The sequence below is a fragment of the Aricia agestis genome, chromosome 20 (genome assembly GCF_905147365.1).
Source record: "Aricia agestis chromosome 20, ilAriAges1.1, whole genome shotgun sequence".
In the NCBI taxonomy this organism is placed as follows: Eukaryota; Metazoa; Arthropoda; class Insecta; order Lepidoptera; family Lycaenidae; genus Aricia; species Aricia agestis.
The window spans coordinates 5,994,007-6,013,078 of record NC_056425.1 but is presented as its reverse complement, the minus strand read 5'-3'; the positions used below and the strand labels follow the sequence as shown (position 1 = coordinate 6,013,078).

At 35.1% G+C, this 19,072-nt stretch overlaps 1 protein-coding gene across 1 annotated transcript in view; it reads right to left on the bottom strand.

The window, feature by feature from the left end:
* Window positions 1–19,072, bottom strand: part of LOC121737092 (G-protein coupled receptor dmsr-1-like) — a 43,237-nt gene that overhangs the window by 12,751 nt on the left and 11,414 nt on the right. The window contains exon 2 of the mRNA XM_042128639.1: window positions 7,464–7,622. Coding sequence (XP_041984573.1) covers window positions 7,464–7,622 — 159 coding nt within the window. The remainder of the gene's footprint in view (window positions 1–7,463; window positions 7,623–19,072) is intronic.

The window sequence follows — 19,072 nt, the reverse complement described above, 5'->3', positions numbered from 1 at the left end:
ATACGTGATGCACTTTTTAGTCCGTGGAAATAGAACATAAATGCAATTATATGCAGTAACGCACACGTCTGCGCTGCGCGTCGTGTGCGTTACTGCATATTATAATTGCATAGGTTCTATTTCCATGGACTAAAAAGTGCGTCACGTATAGTCTGTCGTCTGCGCTGCGCCTAATACGGACTGAACTTCCGTATTTTTCGTGCGTTTATGGTAAAATTAGACTCTTATGACACCTATTCGTTCGTTGATTTTCCAAATACACTGTTTAACGTAGCGTGATGTAACTACCCCGGATTTATAAGAGGCCGTATAGGCCGCGGCATAGGGCGGCGAAAATAATATAATATCTATGGACGCTTCACACCACGTCAGTCTGGCCCCGTGGTAAGTACCTGAAGGGCTTGTGTTACAGGTACCAGACAACGGAAATATATTTAATACTTTTATACTATACATATATTTAAGATTTTTATTATATGATACACATATTTAATACACATCCATGACCCAGGAACTTTGAAAACTTTTTGTTCCGTCGGCGGGATTCGAACCCGCGACCCCGGCTTGAGCTACCAACGCGCTCACCACTGAGCCACAGAAGTCAAAATAAACTAGCCTACACTCATAAAAATATAAATTCGGCACTGATTACTAAAGAAACGTCTAAACTTTTTAATTTTAAGTAGTTTTAACTGCTCACAGTTATCGCGGCCATAACTGTTCTCGTCGTGTCAGAAACAGTTAGACTAATAAAATTAGTTTTTAATGGAATGTTAAAATGACTTTTTAATTAAGACTTTAATTACTAATTAGATGTTATCCAAAATATGATTTCTGTGCGCAAAATAAATACCGCGAAAACTGTTAAGGCGACGCCTTGATAATTTGGCTGTAGCGATATCGATTTTTCTCAGGAATGACTAAAGCCATTAAGAAATTATAGTTCATTGTCGTGTTATGCTATAGATAATTTTAATTATCTATAGCATAACACGATTGGTCAACTTTTATAGCACAGAATAATGAATCAAAAAGACCTCTGTAAATAAAAACCGGCCAAGTGCGATTTGGACTCGCCCATGAAGGGTTCCGCAGCAGCAATAAGGTTTGTTTCTAAGAAATTAAAAGGTTTCTGATTTATTTCTATATTTCAGTTGATTTAATGAAAGTTAAATTATGGTGTACCATTTATCATCTATAAAAAAAAAAAAAACTACTTGCTAGATCTCGTTCAAACCAATTTTCGTTGGTAGTTTTTATAGTAATGTACATCATATATTTTTTTTTAATTATCGTGCCCCTACTTTAGAAGTTAGAGGAGGGGGGCGCACTTTTTACCACTTTGGAAGAGTCTCTCTCGCAAACTATTCAGGTTAGAAAAAAATGATATTAGAAACCTCAATATAATTTTTGAAGACCTATCCATAGATACTCCACACGCATAGGTTTGGTTGAAAAATTTTTTTTGTTTCAGTTGTACCTATGGGGTCCCCTAAAATTTTTAATATTTTTTCCATTTTTGTATCAAAATCTTAATGCGGTTTACAGACTACATCTACTTACCAAGTTTCAACAGTATAGCTCTTATAGTTTCGGAGAAAAGTTTCTGTGACATACGGATGGACAGACAGACAGACAGACAGACATGACGAATTTATGAAGGTTCCGTTTTTTGCCATTTGGCAACGGAACCCTAAAAAAGGGATTCCTATTTTGCCAACAGAGGAGAGTGATTTAAGCTTCCAAAAGTACATAAATTGGTTCAAGCCTACACTTTAATTTGCCCATTGCTTAAATGTATTTATTGTTTTTAAATTATGAGACAAACCATGTTGTCGCTACGCCCTTTCCATTTTTGTTGTTCCATTGCTTGTTTTCTATGAGAGGCCGAGCCGGCCTCTTATAGAAAACAAGCAATCTAAAACATATTAAACACGGTTTTTTACTTTAACGCGGCGTCACTTTAATACGGCATATTATGCGGCACATTTATGTGCGGCAGCTCCGTGCGTTTTAGCTACTTGTTTTTCCCTTTGAGGACGTTAACTGTCGTTAACGTTCTCAAAGGGAGAAATGACTAAAACTTACAGAGCTCTGGTGGACTAGCTTTAATTAGGTTATTAGAATCAGCTGATGATGATCACAGTTATTGCAGAATGTTTCGCTATCATGTCCGGTGATAAGATACGAGACCACTCAAACATTATGGACGAATAATCGATATCACTGTGATTTAGTCTACGAATAAAATAAATAATTATTATCGCAGTAACATTAAATATATTTTTTTGTTTTTATTAAATCTAAATATTATTATGTAAAAATATTATGTCATATTACATTTGAAAATGCGGTCTACACCTACGGTTACGGTGCTAATTATACTCTCGTTATAAAGAGTCTGAGGTTCTGAGGTTTTTGACGTGACAACGTCTAAGGGCCAACCCCACGTACCACAACCACACCACATCGCAACGACAAAATGGCGTCGAGCAGTGGTTACGTGTGAATGGTGTCGCTGCAGCTTTTTGTAGTTGCGTTGTGGTACCGACAAAATGCCGACGTGGTTGCGTTGTCGCCAGTGGTTGAGGTGGCGCGATGTGGTTACGTACGAAAGTCAATGAAACGGAAGGGGGAAGAGCGCAGGCGGTGTGCGCGCACTGTCATTGCATCGACGCAACGTTGTGATTGAGATGTGGTCGGCCGTGGTTGCGATGTGGTCGGTATCACACAATTAGTGGTCGACTACGACTGCAAAATGTGTTACGTGTGAATAGTCCAATTTATTTACAATACCAAATATACGCCCGACTACGTGGTATGGTATGGTGGTTGGTGGTCTTGTGGTTGTGGTACGTGTCGGTTGGCCCTTATAATTCGATGGAGCTGGCTGCACGCACGAAAAAACATGACTCATGCGGCGTTACCTCGCTCTGAGGTGATCCAGTATCTATCAAACAAATAAAATTAACATTTTCCTTTGAAAAATGAAACCATTCCATCAGTATTTTCTTATGAAGTTGTCACGTTAGAACTATCGTCAGGTAGATCGTCAATAAACCGACTTCACGGACAAACGTTTTTTTTACTGGAATTTGTTTATTCACTAGCAGATTAGCTAAGCTGCCCTGATACCAGAAAAGACCGCTACGTGAAAAATACGTTATTTTTATTTTTTTATGTGTAAACTAAGCAGATTGTCAGCTTTCTGGTTCTATTTGACTTATATTTTTAAGTTTATTAGTTTCTGAGATAAGTTGCCGCTATAAGACCCCTTTTTTCAGTTTTTAGAGATGGCCATAAGATAAAAAGCCGCTAAACTAAATTGTTAAGCTATAAACATGTTATAATATCTTAACTGATGTTTATGTTAGTAAGAATTGAAAACATGGTTGGGGAACTACTACAGAAGAATGCCGTGAAATGGTCATGATAAGTATAAAAACCGTTATTTAACTATAACGACCTTAATACGTAGCAAATTTTTGCCCAGAACCATTTCCATTATAAGCAATAAAACGGCTAAATTATCGTCATACACTAGAACCACGTTATGATATCTAAACTGTTTTTAAGCGTAGTAGAATATTAATAAATCAAAATAAAAAACTATACTACAAAACTATGACCGTCATTTAACTTAGGATATTATTTAAATATTTGCATGATGGCATTTTATAAACGCGGTTTAATTAAAAAACTAAACAAAAAGACCGCTATTTAAGTTGATTTAGAGGAGAGCGGGGGGGAAAGCGAAGAAATACAGGACAATAGAGGAAAGCATAAGAAAATCATACTATTTGACCGAGATAATATAACACGACACATAGAATACTTTCATCCAACAGTTTCACACTACAGGAGGGAGCATGCTCCATTGAGAAGATACCTGCCAAGTGATATAAACGTAAAAATGATGCACGAAAATTTTTTAGAGAAAAATCCTAATCAACAGATGTCTTACTATTTATATAGAAAACATTTAAGGTCTTTAAACATATCGTTTGCTAGACTTGGCAATGAAGAGTGTGAGATCTGCGAAGCTCACCGTATTCATTCTGACAGCGAATGTCATGACAAAGATAATTTACCTACTGATTGCCAAGTCTGCAATGATTATTTAAACCACAAAATGCGAGCAAAAAAAAAGCTAGGATGTTATACAGTAAACATAAGAACAGCAAAAATGAATCGCACTTATATTTCAGTACAGATCTTGAGAATATAATTATGTTGCCGAGACTAGACACTTTTAAAGAAGTCATATTTTGTCAGCGCTTAGTAGCTTACAACCAAACATTTGCACCACTAGGGAAATCCAATGATGAGAAACCCTTAGCGGTTGTATGGCACGAAGCTATAGCTGGAAGGAAGCAGAATGATATCATCAGTGCGTTTAAAGCTTTTTTCAATAAATATCGTGATACCAAATATTTTGATTTGTGGCTTGACAATTATTCGGCACAAAATAAAAATTGGCTCCTCTATTTCTTTTTGGTTCATCTCATTAACTCGGATGAAATAAGCGCTAACAAAATAATATTGAATTATTTCGAAAAAGGGCATACGTATATGAGCTGTGATCATTTTCATCACCAAGTAGAACTCTCCATGAAGAAGTCAGGCAAACTCTATGACTTTCAAGATTTTGTTGATTGTGTCGAAAAAGCAAATTCTGGAAAGGTAGCTGTGAAAGAGATGCAATTAGGAGATTTTATCGATATATCTGACTATACTTCTAATCGAAGAATTCAAACTTCAACACCAAGAGTGTACATGAAAAATATCGTTCAAGTTAGTTTTGAACGAAAAAGCTACAATATGTTTTACAAATCGGATTTTGACGGCGATTATACTGAAGTTTGTTTGGATAAAAAAATGGATCTGTTCCCGAGGTGCTGACTCCTAGAGAAAGTGCGAGAGGAATATCAGAAACAAGAAAATTGAATATTTTAACCAAGTTAACCAAACTTATGCCTTCTCATAAACTTACATTCTGGAAAAGAATACCAACTAATAATATAAATAACGAAGAGACTGATTAATGATTAGGTTTTAATATATCTACTTTTTGATCTCTCATAGAAGTAATGTTTTTGATCTCTTTACAATTAAGTTTTTGATAAATATTTGATAATTATATTTTATTTTAGATGTGTAATATTTTTTAAGTTACTTTTTTATAATTTTCATATGTTTAGTTATGGTACTGTACTAGAAATTATTAGGACTGAAGTCAGTAAGAATTCTATTGATTGTTATGATGTTTACGTAACGTCGTTTACAATTTATTACCAAATAATAAATTAAGCATTTAAGTTTCTTTCACAAATAAACAATTTGTTTTGATATTATGGTTTTATTTCTGCTCAAATTTAATTTTTTTTGCTGTTGCATTTTTGATCTAATGGTCTTTTCAGCTAATGACTAGAATTATTTGAAGTGGAATACTTAGTTAAAATACAGTTATTAAGTGGGTAGTGCATTTAACTGCTTTCTTTTTTAGTATTATACTGATAACTTTTAAACCAATTTTGATTAAACTAATCAAAAATGCCGTTGACGTCACATAATGGCGTTTTTAGATTGATGAATCTGTTTCTTCTCAGTTACGTAATAATCTATAAAGCAGTTAGGCGACATAGCGGCATTTTTTCGTATGATTCATGTAAAAAATAGATATATCAAAATTTAAAGACAAAAATCATACGCTAAATGGCAGTTACCATCGAGGTAACTGCGTTTTAACCTAGCAGCGTGAATGAAAAAGTTATTTATGGGCTAAGCTAAACCAGAAATATGTATTTTAAATTACCTTACAAACATATTAAATAGAAAAGGAGAACATGAAAATATTCTACGTAACGTCACTTATTTTAATCAATAATTAAATCTTAACTAATCATAATACTTTTCAAGAAATCTGTTTTCCCGCTATTTTTGTCAATTACCAAAAGTTGCGTTTTGCACGTAGCGGTCTTTTCTGGTATCAGGGCAGTAAGATAAACATCAACCAATCAACAACCTGGTTAAGGCGACGCTTTGATACTTTGACTGTAGCGATATCGATTTTTCTCAGCAATGACTAAAGCTAAGAAATTAAAAGTTCATTGTCAGTATAATACCCATAGCACAACTTTTATAATACAAAATGATCAATCAAAAAGACCTCTATAAAAAAGGGGATTCCTATTTTGCCAACAGAGGAGAGTGATGTAAGCTTCCAAAATTTGAACATAGATTGGTTCAAGCATACACTTTAATTTGCTCATAGCTTATATGAAATGTATTTATGGTTTTTAAATTACGGGACAAAAACCATTTTGTCGCTTACGCCCCTTCCATATTTTGCTGTTCCTTTGCTTGTTTTCTATGAGAAGCCGGGCCGGCCTCTCATAGAAAACAAGCAATCTAAAACATATCCAACACGCTTTTTTACTTTAACGCAGCGTCACTTTAAAATCTCAGTAAGTCAAGATAATTTACAAGTCAAAAATGCCTTGGTCTTTGACGTGGGATCAAAACACTTTATTGCTTTCCTTTCAAATTCAAAAGCCTACTTATAATTCTGAATGGATGTTTCACGTCAACGAAACCTAAAAATTCGGTAGCCGAAATATCCTGTCATCATATTTCGAATATCTTTTGTAACTGGGCCACGTAATATTTAAGGGTTGATTCTGAAATTGTCCAGATTTACATAATTCCATGAAGTATTTTGTACATTCGAGACGTTAAGACCAGAATATTAAGTCAGCGAAGTCTATTTTCGGTACCTCTTGAAATTCCTTGATGAATTTACAGCGCTTAGAGTAAACACAATTTGAAGCTAAGCTGTTTTCGAGGTAAATTCTGAAACATATTTTTTAATATTTTTAGAGATTTCGAGACTCTCTGGTTGTCTGATGAAAGATATTAATGCAGTATCTTTACTCTTTAGTTTTCATAAGTGGAAATTCGTTATAGGCATTTAAAATTCTTATTTAAATAGTTAATGTTATTGCTTGTATCTGTGAGTTTTCCAAATAAAATTAAATAGACTAGGATTGGAACGGCATTGGCGCAACATTGATAATTTATACTTGACATAATATATATAAACCAGGTTCCTTTTAAATCATTTTTATTGTAAAATACCTTAAAATACATAAAAAAATCTTCTGAACAGGTAACGGTAGCTATTTAATTTACTGATATTATGCTAAAATATATAATTTAAAAAAAAATCCTGAGGCGTGATGCACTTAAAGTACATTAAGATGTGAACTATAAACCTTTGTACGCTCTGGATTTATCTATAGGCAGTATAGGCCATGCCGCTATGGCCTTTGGGCAGCAGCGTCCTAGGATTGCGGCAGAGTTCGTACATAGGGGCAGCAAAATTAAAGTGCCATATACACTATACAGTGTACTCGTAAAAGAGCCATAGACGACTCAAACTATAAAAAAAGTATTTAACTTACCATATACTTGTAAACAGCAAACGGCACGTACTCCATCATGACGAAGATGTCGGCCACCGCCAGCCACTTCAGCAGCCTGTTGATGGGCGCCGCGGCGAGGTCGCGCCGGGTGAGTACTGCCACATTCAGGGCGTTCGCAAGACTTCCGAAGAGACAGATCTGAAATATTCAAAGTTTAATATCTCGATCGTGGGTATCGCAGACACAATATATTTTCAAATGCGGCAGCCGCGATAATACGCCAAAACGGCGTATCCCAATGGTTGCAAATGTTTTGATATATAATTTAAATTACGTGTCACGTTACGTTTGTCCGCAAAAGGCTGCAAAATTGGTTCTTAAATAGTCGCTGTTAAGCATTTTTGCCCACCCAGAAAAAAATAATTTGTTGAGTTATGAATGCAGTCTTGTTCTTAATGATCTAAAGCACATGGCTGCATTCATAACTCAATCCGTAATTTTGTTGTGGGATGCTATAGAAATGCTCAACAGCGTTCAAATATTAAAAGCTTTTATCTTTAAATATTCATAATAATTAGTGTTTCTTTTCCCTTTAAATATGGAATCTCGGAATCGGCTCCAACGATTTTCATGAAATTTAGTATATAGAGGGTTTCGGGGGCGATAAATCGATCTAGCTAGGAATCATTTCTATAAAATGTCATTTTCATCGGATACCGAGCAAAGCTCGGTCAAACAGCTAGTGATAACATGATATAATTTTGTTTGTGTAGGTTTGTGTATTGTCTTCAACACACATCTTAATATATATATTTCTTGTGTGCGTGTGTATGTGACTGAACTCCTCCTAAACGACTGGACCAATTTTGATGAAATTTTTTGTGTGTGTTCGTGGAGATTCGAGAATGGTTTAGATTTACAGTTTGGTCTACTGGAAAATGTTTTTTCAATTAATTTCTTATTTATAAGGAGTTGTTGATTTTGGAATGTTTTACATTAGATCCGGCGGACGGCGCTATCATCGCATTCAATATTATTCTATTTCAATTTTAGTTCGTGCTGACAGATGGTGCTACGATTAATTTGAAAAAAATTTTGTTATTCAATTCATGTGCTGATTAAAATATTAAATAAATAACACATAGGCTACAATTTTAACCGACTTTCAAAATGGGGGAGGTGTTATGTTCGTTTTCTTATATTCAACGATTACTCCGCCGTTTGTTAACCGATTTTCAAAATTTTTCTTTTGGTATATAGGGTATCATCCCAATTTGGTATTATATTCAGAAAAGTGGTGATCTGATGAAGGATCCATAAGTAATCGAGGGAACTCCTCAAAACTTATAGGGAAACATATGGTGACTTCGGTTTCGTGAGAAGTATTCTAAGCATATGCTACCAACAAGTAAGATTTTGCACCGAGATATACCTGGTATACCGTGGTTCGGAAGGTGCTGAGAGAATTCCTGATTCTTTATAGATACAAGTTTGGGAGTTTCGGCGTTGTTTTAAGAACAGAAAGCATATGCTACTATGCAAATTACATTCTTCATCATCATCATCATCATCATCACTACCATATTATACCATTTCATAGTCTTTTAGATCGAGACTCGAGTTTGTCAAGCGATAATTAAAAAAAATCTATATCTACCTAATATTATAAACCTGAAGAGTATGTTTGCTTGAACGCGTCAATCTCAGAAACTACAGGTCCGATTTAAAAACTTATCTCAGTGTTAGATAGATCATTTATCGAGTAGACTCATCATTTATCGAGAAGGTTATATTATATTATTACTCTAAGACTAATACGACAGAAGAAACTCAGGAAAATGTGGGAAAAACGGGGGAAATATTTTTTATGGGAAAATGTACCTACGGATTCTGTAAAATTTCTAATTTACGCGGGCGAAGCCGCGCGGGACATCTAGTTATCCTATGAAAAACGAGTGAAGGTTGCGTATTATCTCTTGTATATTTTATAAGTAAGCCGGTATAAACTCATAAATAAAGATAATTAAGCTCAATATTATGGACGAATGGATGTGAAGTAAGGGCATCATCGTGTATAATAATAATATTGTTTATACTTAATACAATTGGTATTATATCATTGTGTTTAATTATAATAATAGTAAATGTATTTCTAGTTTACTAAGTCTTTCACTGTAAACAGTTTTTGTGTACAGAAATTATTAAGTAAATAAAATAATTAATACAGTAATTATCACGGACGTAAAAAAAAATATTGAAAATGCCGTACAAAAAGTATCCTCATAACAGTGTAAAAACAGTAGTTTTTAACAGTAGATAGACAGTATACACAGTATCTATATATTAGGGTGGAGCGAAAAATGTTTTTTGTTTTTATATTTGTTTCGGCATACCTATAAAAAGGTGTTGTTACTGTTCACAAATACACGTACAAATTTTTATTTAGATCATAATAAATTTAAAAGTGCCCCCAACGTCATGAACTTTAGAGAAATTCGAAAAACTTTGTCAAAAACCATCAACTTCAAATATTGCAAAATTAACGCTGAATTATATTCTGAGTATTCCATTACGTTCGTAACTGTTTAAGGTTGAATATTGCTCAGATAGATGAGGAGATTGAGGCAGGAGAGGTGATTTCATTGCACTTTTCAATTGTTGTCTGAACGCCATAAAGTGCGCGCTATTATTGTAACTCTGCTTGTGAGAAACAGTGATTTTAAGCACTGCTCACAAGAAAGTAAACTCCTGTAAGTAATATTTTTAAGTTCCTGTTCACTTATTGTTGATAAAATACTATTTTCGATATAATTTATACCTAGTATTTCTCTTTATTACAGTCACAATATGTCGTCAAATCACGAAAAGAGACATGTTATCCCGTTGTTGGTTTATCGGAGAAGTTACCAATTTTTCAACTAACGACTCGTATTTCTGTTATAAAAATTACATAATTATTAATTGATATGAATCAAAGCTGGACAAAACAACAAAAGAGCCGACAGTTCATGATGTATCCCAAAGACTGGCTACGGAAATTTTTCATATCTGGCGAAAAGCGTCGCTTCCCAAAAAAGAAGTATATTATTTACTTGATTAAAGAACTGCAAGAAAAATGATGATAGGCCGTGTAGATTTAAATGTGACAAAAAATATGAAGAAAATAAAAATACAAGACTAAGAATGACTTCGTAACAAAGAGATAATGGATCCTAACTAGACGTCTTGTTCTCGTTCTTTGCATGATTCTTTGCACTTAACAACCGAAAGAACGAGTTCCAGCGATTGTAGCTTCTTCTTGTAGCTTCTACAAGCTAATCAATCGCCAAAATAAGTAGCTGCTCAGCTACCTTGAAAAAAAAATTCAATTTTCCATCATTAGCTCTCGTATGCGAACGTACCTGAGACTCTGACAGAGCAGCTGCTATTATAGCTTTATCTGCTTCTTTATCTGTGTTAAAAGATGTTGATTGTTGGTATTATTATATCAAAGGATTCTAGTGCTGTCATTGATCGTTAAAAATGCGATGAGAAATAATAAAAAACAGATCACACACGATGCAGATCGCAAATATAAAAGTATACGCAGAATTTATTTTGATGGCAGAAAAGGTGGCTGTGATGGTACAGTTGTGAATATAGTTTTCAAAGGAAATGTTATTCGTTTTATGGAAGAAGTAATTAACAAACAATTAAAGTAGTTTTTTGTTTGAAATGCCTAATTGTGAAATAAAAAAACAATTTAATACCAAACTTTCACCGTTTTTCTGATGATCATTCCTTGATAATATATCATAAATATTTAAATTTTCTCGATAAAAACATTAATACCACTAACCAGAGCCTGTAGTCAAGACCTTTTCTTTATCGATTCTTTATAGAATCGTCGATCAAAATGTATAGAATTGACATTAGACGAGTCGAACGTCAACAGTCGAAAGGCATCGGGCTCTTATTTAACGTATTACAATGTAGTTTTTTTTACAAGAAACAGCAAATATAGAAAAATACTATTGGTCAAAACTAAACCAATGTTTTTAAAAAAATCGTATTTTTCGAATTTTCAATTGGGTTGGGGCACCTCATAACATCAAGACAAGTAAACTATATTTTGTATGCAAAATTTTCTCATCAAAAAGCAACTTTCTATTGTTATGCCATTAAAAAAAATTAAAAAAAAATTTCTTCATACATTATCGCTCCACCCTAGTATGTATGTCGCAGCCAAGTGGTTAAAATAGCCCTTTAACTGAACAACACCATTCAATCACACGGCTAGCTTTTTGATTGAATATTTGAGTCGCTCAAAACGTTCAACACTACAGCTGATTTTAAAAACCGCCGACTAATTTAATTTGTTCAGCGCTCGCCACTGCGCTGCGGTGCGTTTTATTTACAATATAACGTCAACTAGCCGGTGTTAATTGTCGTTGTTTCAGGATTTTTTTCGGAAAGAAAGTAGTGCACATTACAAGTATTATTAATGATACAGAAATTATGGGAGCACATACGAGTGATGTGAGTAAATCAAAATTTAAATACATTTTAGAGAAGAAATTACGAATTATGAAATGCATCACCGAGGCATTTATTGCGACTCTATAAATAATAAATCAAAGTTTTCCTATTCTCTCAAATTACATATTAAACTAATGGTCACCTTAGTTAATTTGCCATTTAACCAGTTGGCTAAGCGTCATCTAGCTGTAGTGTTGAACGTTGCAGACAACAAGTCAGCTAAACGATTGAATGGAAGTGTTCAGTTAGCTAGTTCAGGCTAGCTGTTTGATTGAACGGCTATTTAAACCAGTTGGCTGCGACATAATAATATACACAGTCACAGTATAATATTATTATGGCACAGTCTAGATAGGCACACCGCACAAGTTCAGATAGGCTATAGCCTATCTGGACTTGTAAAATCACAAAACGAAAGGAGGACATAATACCCCCCTTCTTTTTTTACTGAAGGCGAAAATGTATGGCTAACAGCGGATTTCGTTAGCAGTTTGTAAGTTTTGGCTTAATTAATTGTATAATTGCCGTCAATTTTTTATGATCTAATGCTAAGTACTCACATACGGTTTTGCTCGATAGTTTTACTCCAAATCGAAGGAAATGACATATTTGACATATTTAATTCCATCGTACCGGCGAGCGGCTCACAGCGAGCCTTCGAGCTGTCAGTTTTGCGGTCCACACGGTGGTTATTGCTCGATTTGGAGTAAAACTATCGAGCAAAACCGCATGTGAGTACTTAGCATAAGACTAACCAAACCATGACAGACTAACCAAACTATTAATGGTTTGGTTAATCTGTCTTAAATATATATTATTATCTATTAATTAATTTATTCTTTGCATAATTGAAAAATACGTGGGAGAGCCATGCTTTGGCACGAATGGGCCGGCTCGACCGTATAAATACCACGTTCTCACAGAAAACCGGCGTGAAACAGCGCTTGCGCTGTGTTTCGCCGAGTGAGTGAGTTTACCGGAGGCCCAATCCCCTACCCTATTCCCTTTCCTACCCTCCCCTATTCCCTTTCCTTCCCATCCCTACCCTCCCCTATTACCCTATTCCCTCTTAAAAACCGGCTACGCACATGCAGCTCTTCTGATGCTGCGAGTGTCCATGGGCGACGGAAGTTGCTTTCCATCAGGTGACCCGTTTGCTCGTTTGCCCCTTATTTCATAAAAATAAAAAATAAAAAAATAATAATACCTAAAAGAAATATAATTACCAGTAGCCAAGCTAACCCAGACTTAATAACGTATTGCAAATTTCTCGGTAATCATTAAAATTTTCCCTGAAAATCTCCCTTTAAATAATAATTCTTTGCGAGTTGCGACACTCTAAGTACTGGCTTTAGTCATTACGTGGACGGTTCCCAAAGTTGTTGACTTAGCCAATATTCAAGACGGTAAATACTTTATACTTTAATGTTACTTTCAACGTACATTAATTATATTAATTAATTAAAGTTTATTAACTAGCAGATTCTGCAAATGTTGTTTTGCCTTAAAATACGCTTGGGAATATACTTGAGACTTGAGAGCACTGACCTCTATAATACACTGGACAGGCTATGCCGTACAAACTGACAGCTATTTCTTATGCCGCTTTGACGCGCCGCGGTGAGCGTACTGTGAACTAATTTATATAGAAAATGACAACCGCCATTTGCAAAATAGTAGTTCCAAGTACACTCACTACTGCTTTCACATAGCAATCAGCGCCAATATGGCGACTTTCAAATAGGAATATTTTATTGATAGCGATCGCCTATCCAGTGTATTATAGAGGTCAGTGTTGGTAGGGCTTGCAGCGACGTCTTCCGTTTCTTATCAGCACTTATCAGCGCCAATATGGCGACTTTCAAATAGGATCATTTTATTGATAGCGATCGCCTGTCCAGTGTATTATAGAGGTCAGTGCTCGAGAGCCTAAACTAGCCCAAGAGCCAGTGACAGCCAGACTTTCATTATTTTATAAAAGCTGAAAGTTTACCTGCATAGAGGTAAAAACGAGCAGAAACTATGGAAGTACTTATCGAAGGTCTACCTTACCTTGGATAAAGAATAAAACTCATTTTTTATTCTTATTTCCTTCGGGATAACTCTAGGATCTCGTCTCTCACATCCGGACACTTATTGATAGTTGCTCACCTTTGCCAGACCACTTCAAAATCAAGTAATTACATGACTTTGAGGAAGTCTGGTAATTTACAATACAAAATATGTATTGTAAATTATTCAATTATTTTACAATGCATAACAACTTTATGAATTTTTAGGGTTCCGTAGCCAAATGGCAAAAAACGGAACCCTTACAGATTCGTCATGTCTGTCTGTCTGTCTGTACGTCCGTATGTCACAGCCACATTTTTTCCGAAACTATAAGAGCTAAACTTGGTAAGTAGATGTGGTCTGTAAACCGCTTCAAGATTTTGATTCAAAAATGGAAAAATTATTAAAAATTTTAGGAGTCCCCTAGATACAACTAAAACAAAAAAAAAATTTTTCATCTAACCTATGCGTGTGGGGTATCTATGGATTGGTCTTCAAAAATCATATTGAGGTTTCTAATATAATTTTTTTCTAACCTGAACAGTTTGTGAAAGACACTCTTCCTAAGTGGTAAAATGTGTGTCCCCCCTCTAACTTCTAAAGTAAACTTCTTCACGATAAGTCTAAAAAAAATAAATGATGTACATTACTACAAAAACTACCAACGAAAATTGGTTCGAACGAGATCTAGCCAGTAGGTTTTTTATACGTCATAAATGGTAAACCTTAATTTAACTTTCATTAAATCAACTGGAATTTGAAAATAAATCAAAAACCTCTCAATTTCATAAAAATAAACCTTATTGCTGCTGCGGAACCCTTCATGGGCGAGTCCAACTCGCACTTGGCCGGTTATTTTAACTTGACTTGGTCTCATTTCAAATTATACCCTAAGAGACATAAAACGTGGCATGCATGCCATTTAATGTTTCGTAAGAACAATTTTTCAGTTTATTTTCTCTGGAATTTCATCTTTAAATACCATTTAATATCCTGGAATCCCGCCCACAGGAAATTAAGGTTATAAATTCCTGATGTAAATGGAGTCTAGATTTAAAAAATATTCCTATTCATAATATTCCTATTTAAATAAATAAATAAAAAACTTCTTAGTGCAATATTTATGCAGCTCAATTCTTTTTTTATTTCTAGTATCGATTAATAGGAAACGTTTTCAAATTTGAAGACGTGAAACGACGAAGTGGGTAAGTAACAATAAAAAAAAACTAACATTTTCAAATGTGTTAACTACCCACTTCTACCATACGAGAAAATTATTCGATACAAACAAATAACACATGCTGTTTTTGTTTTTTTGTGTAGATATTATATAATAGCTTCACTTGACTCTGACATATAAAATAGTTTTAGCAAACAAAGTTATTTAGGAAATTGTATCAAGAAAAACAATAATATCTCTATTAAGAATTTGGTACCTTTTCTTCTTTGTATTTGTTTATACAGCAAAATGAGTACGCCCAATCCCCTATCCTTTTCCCTTCATAATAGGGAATAGGAGAGGGTAGCTCTCCTATTCCCTACCCTACCCTATTCCCTCTTAAAATGCCGGCAACGCACCTGCAGCTCTTCTGATGCTGCGAGTGTCCATGGGCGACGGAAGTTTCTTTCCATCAGGTGACCTGTTTGCTCGTTTGCCCCCTTATTTCATAAAAAAAAACCGTAGCGAACATTGTTATTTGTTATAAATGTGAGGTGTGACTGTCTGTCTGTTACCGTTTTACCCCCAAACCGAAGGACCGATAATGGTGTGTTATGGAGATACTATTTGAGTCCCGGGAAAGGACATACTGGATACTTTTTATCTCGGAAAAATGTACGGTTCTCGCGCTATAAACAAATTTGAAACGGCGTTGCGGGCGTTATCTAGTCTTGTTTTTAATATTTTTCTCAGGATAAAACTTATTTTTTCATCTTTTAAATTATTCATCCCATCGTGTTTGTTCTTGGTTTTTAATTGTTTTTACGAACTTTTGAGAGTTGAGATCCTTTCATAAGAATCTTATTTACGATTTGTTTGACTGGCAAATAAAAATATTTGAACATGAAATTAAAAATTATGTTTATCGATGTTAATAATATTATAGATAGACATTAAACCTCACTTATCATATAAAACTTGTTAATTGCCCTTACTTACATTGTAGATAATTTATAAGTAATTATTTTAAAAAGGATAAAATACTGTTTAACAGATAATGACCACACGATTGCCAAGGCATAAATTTTCAATACGCCATTTTTTCAACATAGTCGACCTAGTCCAGAAAATATAATCTGTATACTTAAGTACTTAAGTATATAAAACTCAAAGGTGACTGACTGACTGATTGACATAGTGATCTATCAACGCACAGCCCAAACCACTGGACGGATCGGGCTGAAATTTGGCATGCAGGTAGATGTTATGAGTTATGACGTTGGCATCCGCTAAGAAAGGTAAAAAAAAATTGATAAATTCCAACCCCAAGGGGTTTTAATAGGGGATGAAAGTTTGTATATAATAATACTTCTTAACGCACGCGAAGCCGCGGGCAAAAGCTCGTATTATTATATGGCTGTCAATACGTCTACTCTGGTCTGGGTCCAACCATGTGCGGGTTTCCTTGCGACGTTTTCCTTCACCGTAAGAGCACCCATGAACATTATAGTTATTTGACGTCAAAACGTAATTATCTAATCATTTTCATGTATTACTAAATTGCCAAATATAAACAAATCAATCATAATTTAGCTAGAGTGGGCAGTGAGTAACGTCAACAAACAACTCGGGCAAACACGCTAATTGATTTTCGAGAACCTTCCAATTTCAAATTCAAATAATTATAATTAATACATTGAGATAACACATTTGAAATTGGAACAATTCCTACTTCTTCTTTTTATTTTTAATTTGCCATAATATATTTGAAGCATTAGCGTTTTCGGTAACTGCCCCGGGGCAGGGCAGGCAGGGCGGGTCGAACGGATACGAAATTAGCCGAAGTTTAAATTAAGAACATAAACTACGTATTACACTTATAGGTACTAAGTCCACGTGCGTCGTGGATTATCGGTTTTGTTCGGCTATTTCCGTATCCATTCGGCCTGCCCTGCCTGCCCTGCCCCGGGGCAGTTCCAGATGCTGAAAACGCTTTGAGCGCGGCGATCGAATCAAGAAATTCCGTAACGAAAATAAACCTAACACCCTCCTACTCCGATCGGCACAGCACTGCGGCGTTGAAAGCCGTGCATCGTCTAACGTCGTCGTTTTAGTTCGGCACTCGGCAGACTTCATGCGACTAGATGCGTGTGCATGCGACTAGACATACACGAATTATAATTGCATAAGTTGATTAAAAATGCTATTTACAATAGCTTTACCGCGGCAGTACTCGATTGCCACACGTATTTGCTTTTTTTCAGATTCTACATATAATGCTACCATGCTTTTTAATGTTTTCGACAGGAGTTTGCTAAAGTCAAAGTTAACCAACCACAGATAGAAAATAAATATTAATATCCCATAGAAAAATTTGTAATTCCTGCTATAATAAAACATTAAATATATCTATATATATAAAACTCAAAGGTGACTGACTGACATGATGATCTATTAACGCACAGCCTAAACCACTGGACCGATCGGGCAGAAATTATCATGCAGGTAGATGTTATGACGTAGGCATCTGCTAAGAAAGGGTTTTGGTCAATTCCACCCCCAAGGGGTTAAAATAGGGGATGAAAGTTTATATATAATAATACTTTTCAACGCGAGCGAAGCCGCGGGCAAAAGCTCATAATATTATAAATGTGAAAGTGTGTATGTCTGTCGCTTACTTCTTAACGTCTAAACCTCTGAACCGATTTAGCTGAAATTTGGTTTGGAGATATTTTGAGTCCCGGGAATGGATATAGGATACTTTTTATCCCGAAAAAGTGTGTGGTTCTCGCGTTATAAATGAATGCGGTTGAGGGCATTAACTAGTTAAAACATAACTATTTTTTACTAAAACGCGTATTCTTTGCAAGAATTCCGAGCGTAAAATTCACTCTGTATTTTACGTCACAATAATTTATCTGATCCGGTACTTTGTTCCGGCGGATGAGCTTTGACAGATTCTTTGTCGGGAAAGAAGCGACTCTGATGACAATACTGTGTTCCGGTGTCCCGAAAAACTGATTGTTAAATGAATCGAAAAACGTGGTTTGAGAAAATTACTAAAGTTTATCATAAGCAAGCAAAAAACCGTTCGTTTCCTGTCAACGCAAACTACAAAATTGTTTTCTAACATAACGTTTGTTTGACGATTATGGGAATACAATTTTGCCGTGCAAAATAAAACGCCTGTCCGTCTGTCTGTTTCCCTTTTTCATGCCTAAACCTAAACGAGGTTTTTGGTAACATCCTATATCAGACAGAGCTCAGTCCTGAGTCCCTAGCCAAGCGTTCGATAACATAAAGTCGATATTCGACTAACGTCAAATCCATAATTTTGAATAAAAATTCTTTAAGGAATAAAGAAAACCTGTTGGGTAGGGTCTGAAATAGGACCCATCTTATTATTTCAGACCCTAGCCCCAACAATATGCTTGAGTCCTATATCACGCATATTGTCCGAATATTAAAGGCAAAACAAAGTTTACCTGATCAGCAAAAAAATAATCGGCCAAGTGCAAGTTGGACTCGCGCACGAAGGGTTCCGTACCGATACATAGCAAAAATAGGTTAAAAATTGTGTTTTTTGTATTAAAGTACACATATAACAAAATAATGTGACAAAAATTTAAGTGCTTCTTACCTCTTGCCATTATTGATATAGAGCGAAAACGGCCGAAAAAATCACATTTGTTGTATGAGAGCCCCCCTTAAATATTAATTTCATTTTGCTTTCAATATTTATTGTTATAGCGGCATTAACAGATATGAGATACACATAATCTGTGAAAATTTCAGAAGTCTAGGTATAGCGGTTCTTAGATACAGCCTGGAGACAGACGGACAGACAACGAAGTCTTAGTACTAGGGTCCCGTTTTATTCTTTGGGTACGAAATCCCAAAAAAAGTGTTTAACTAGATG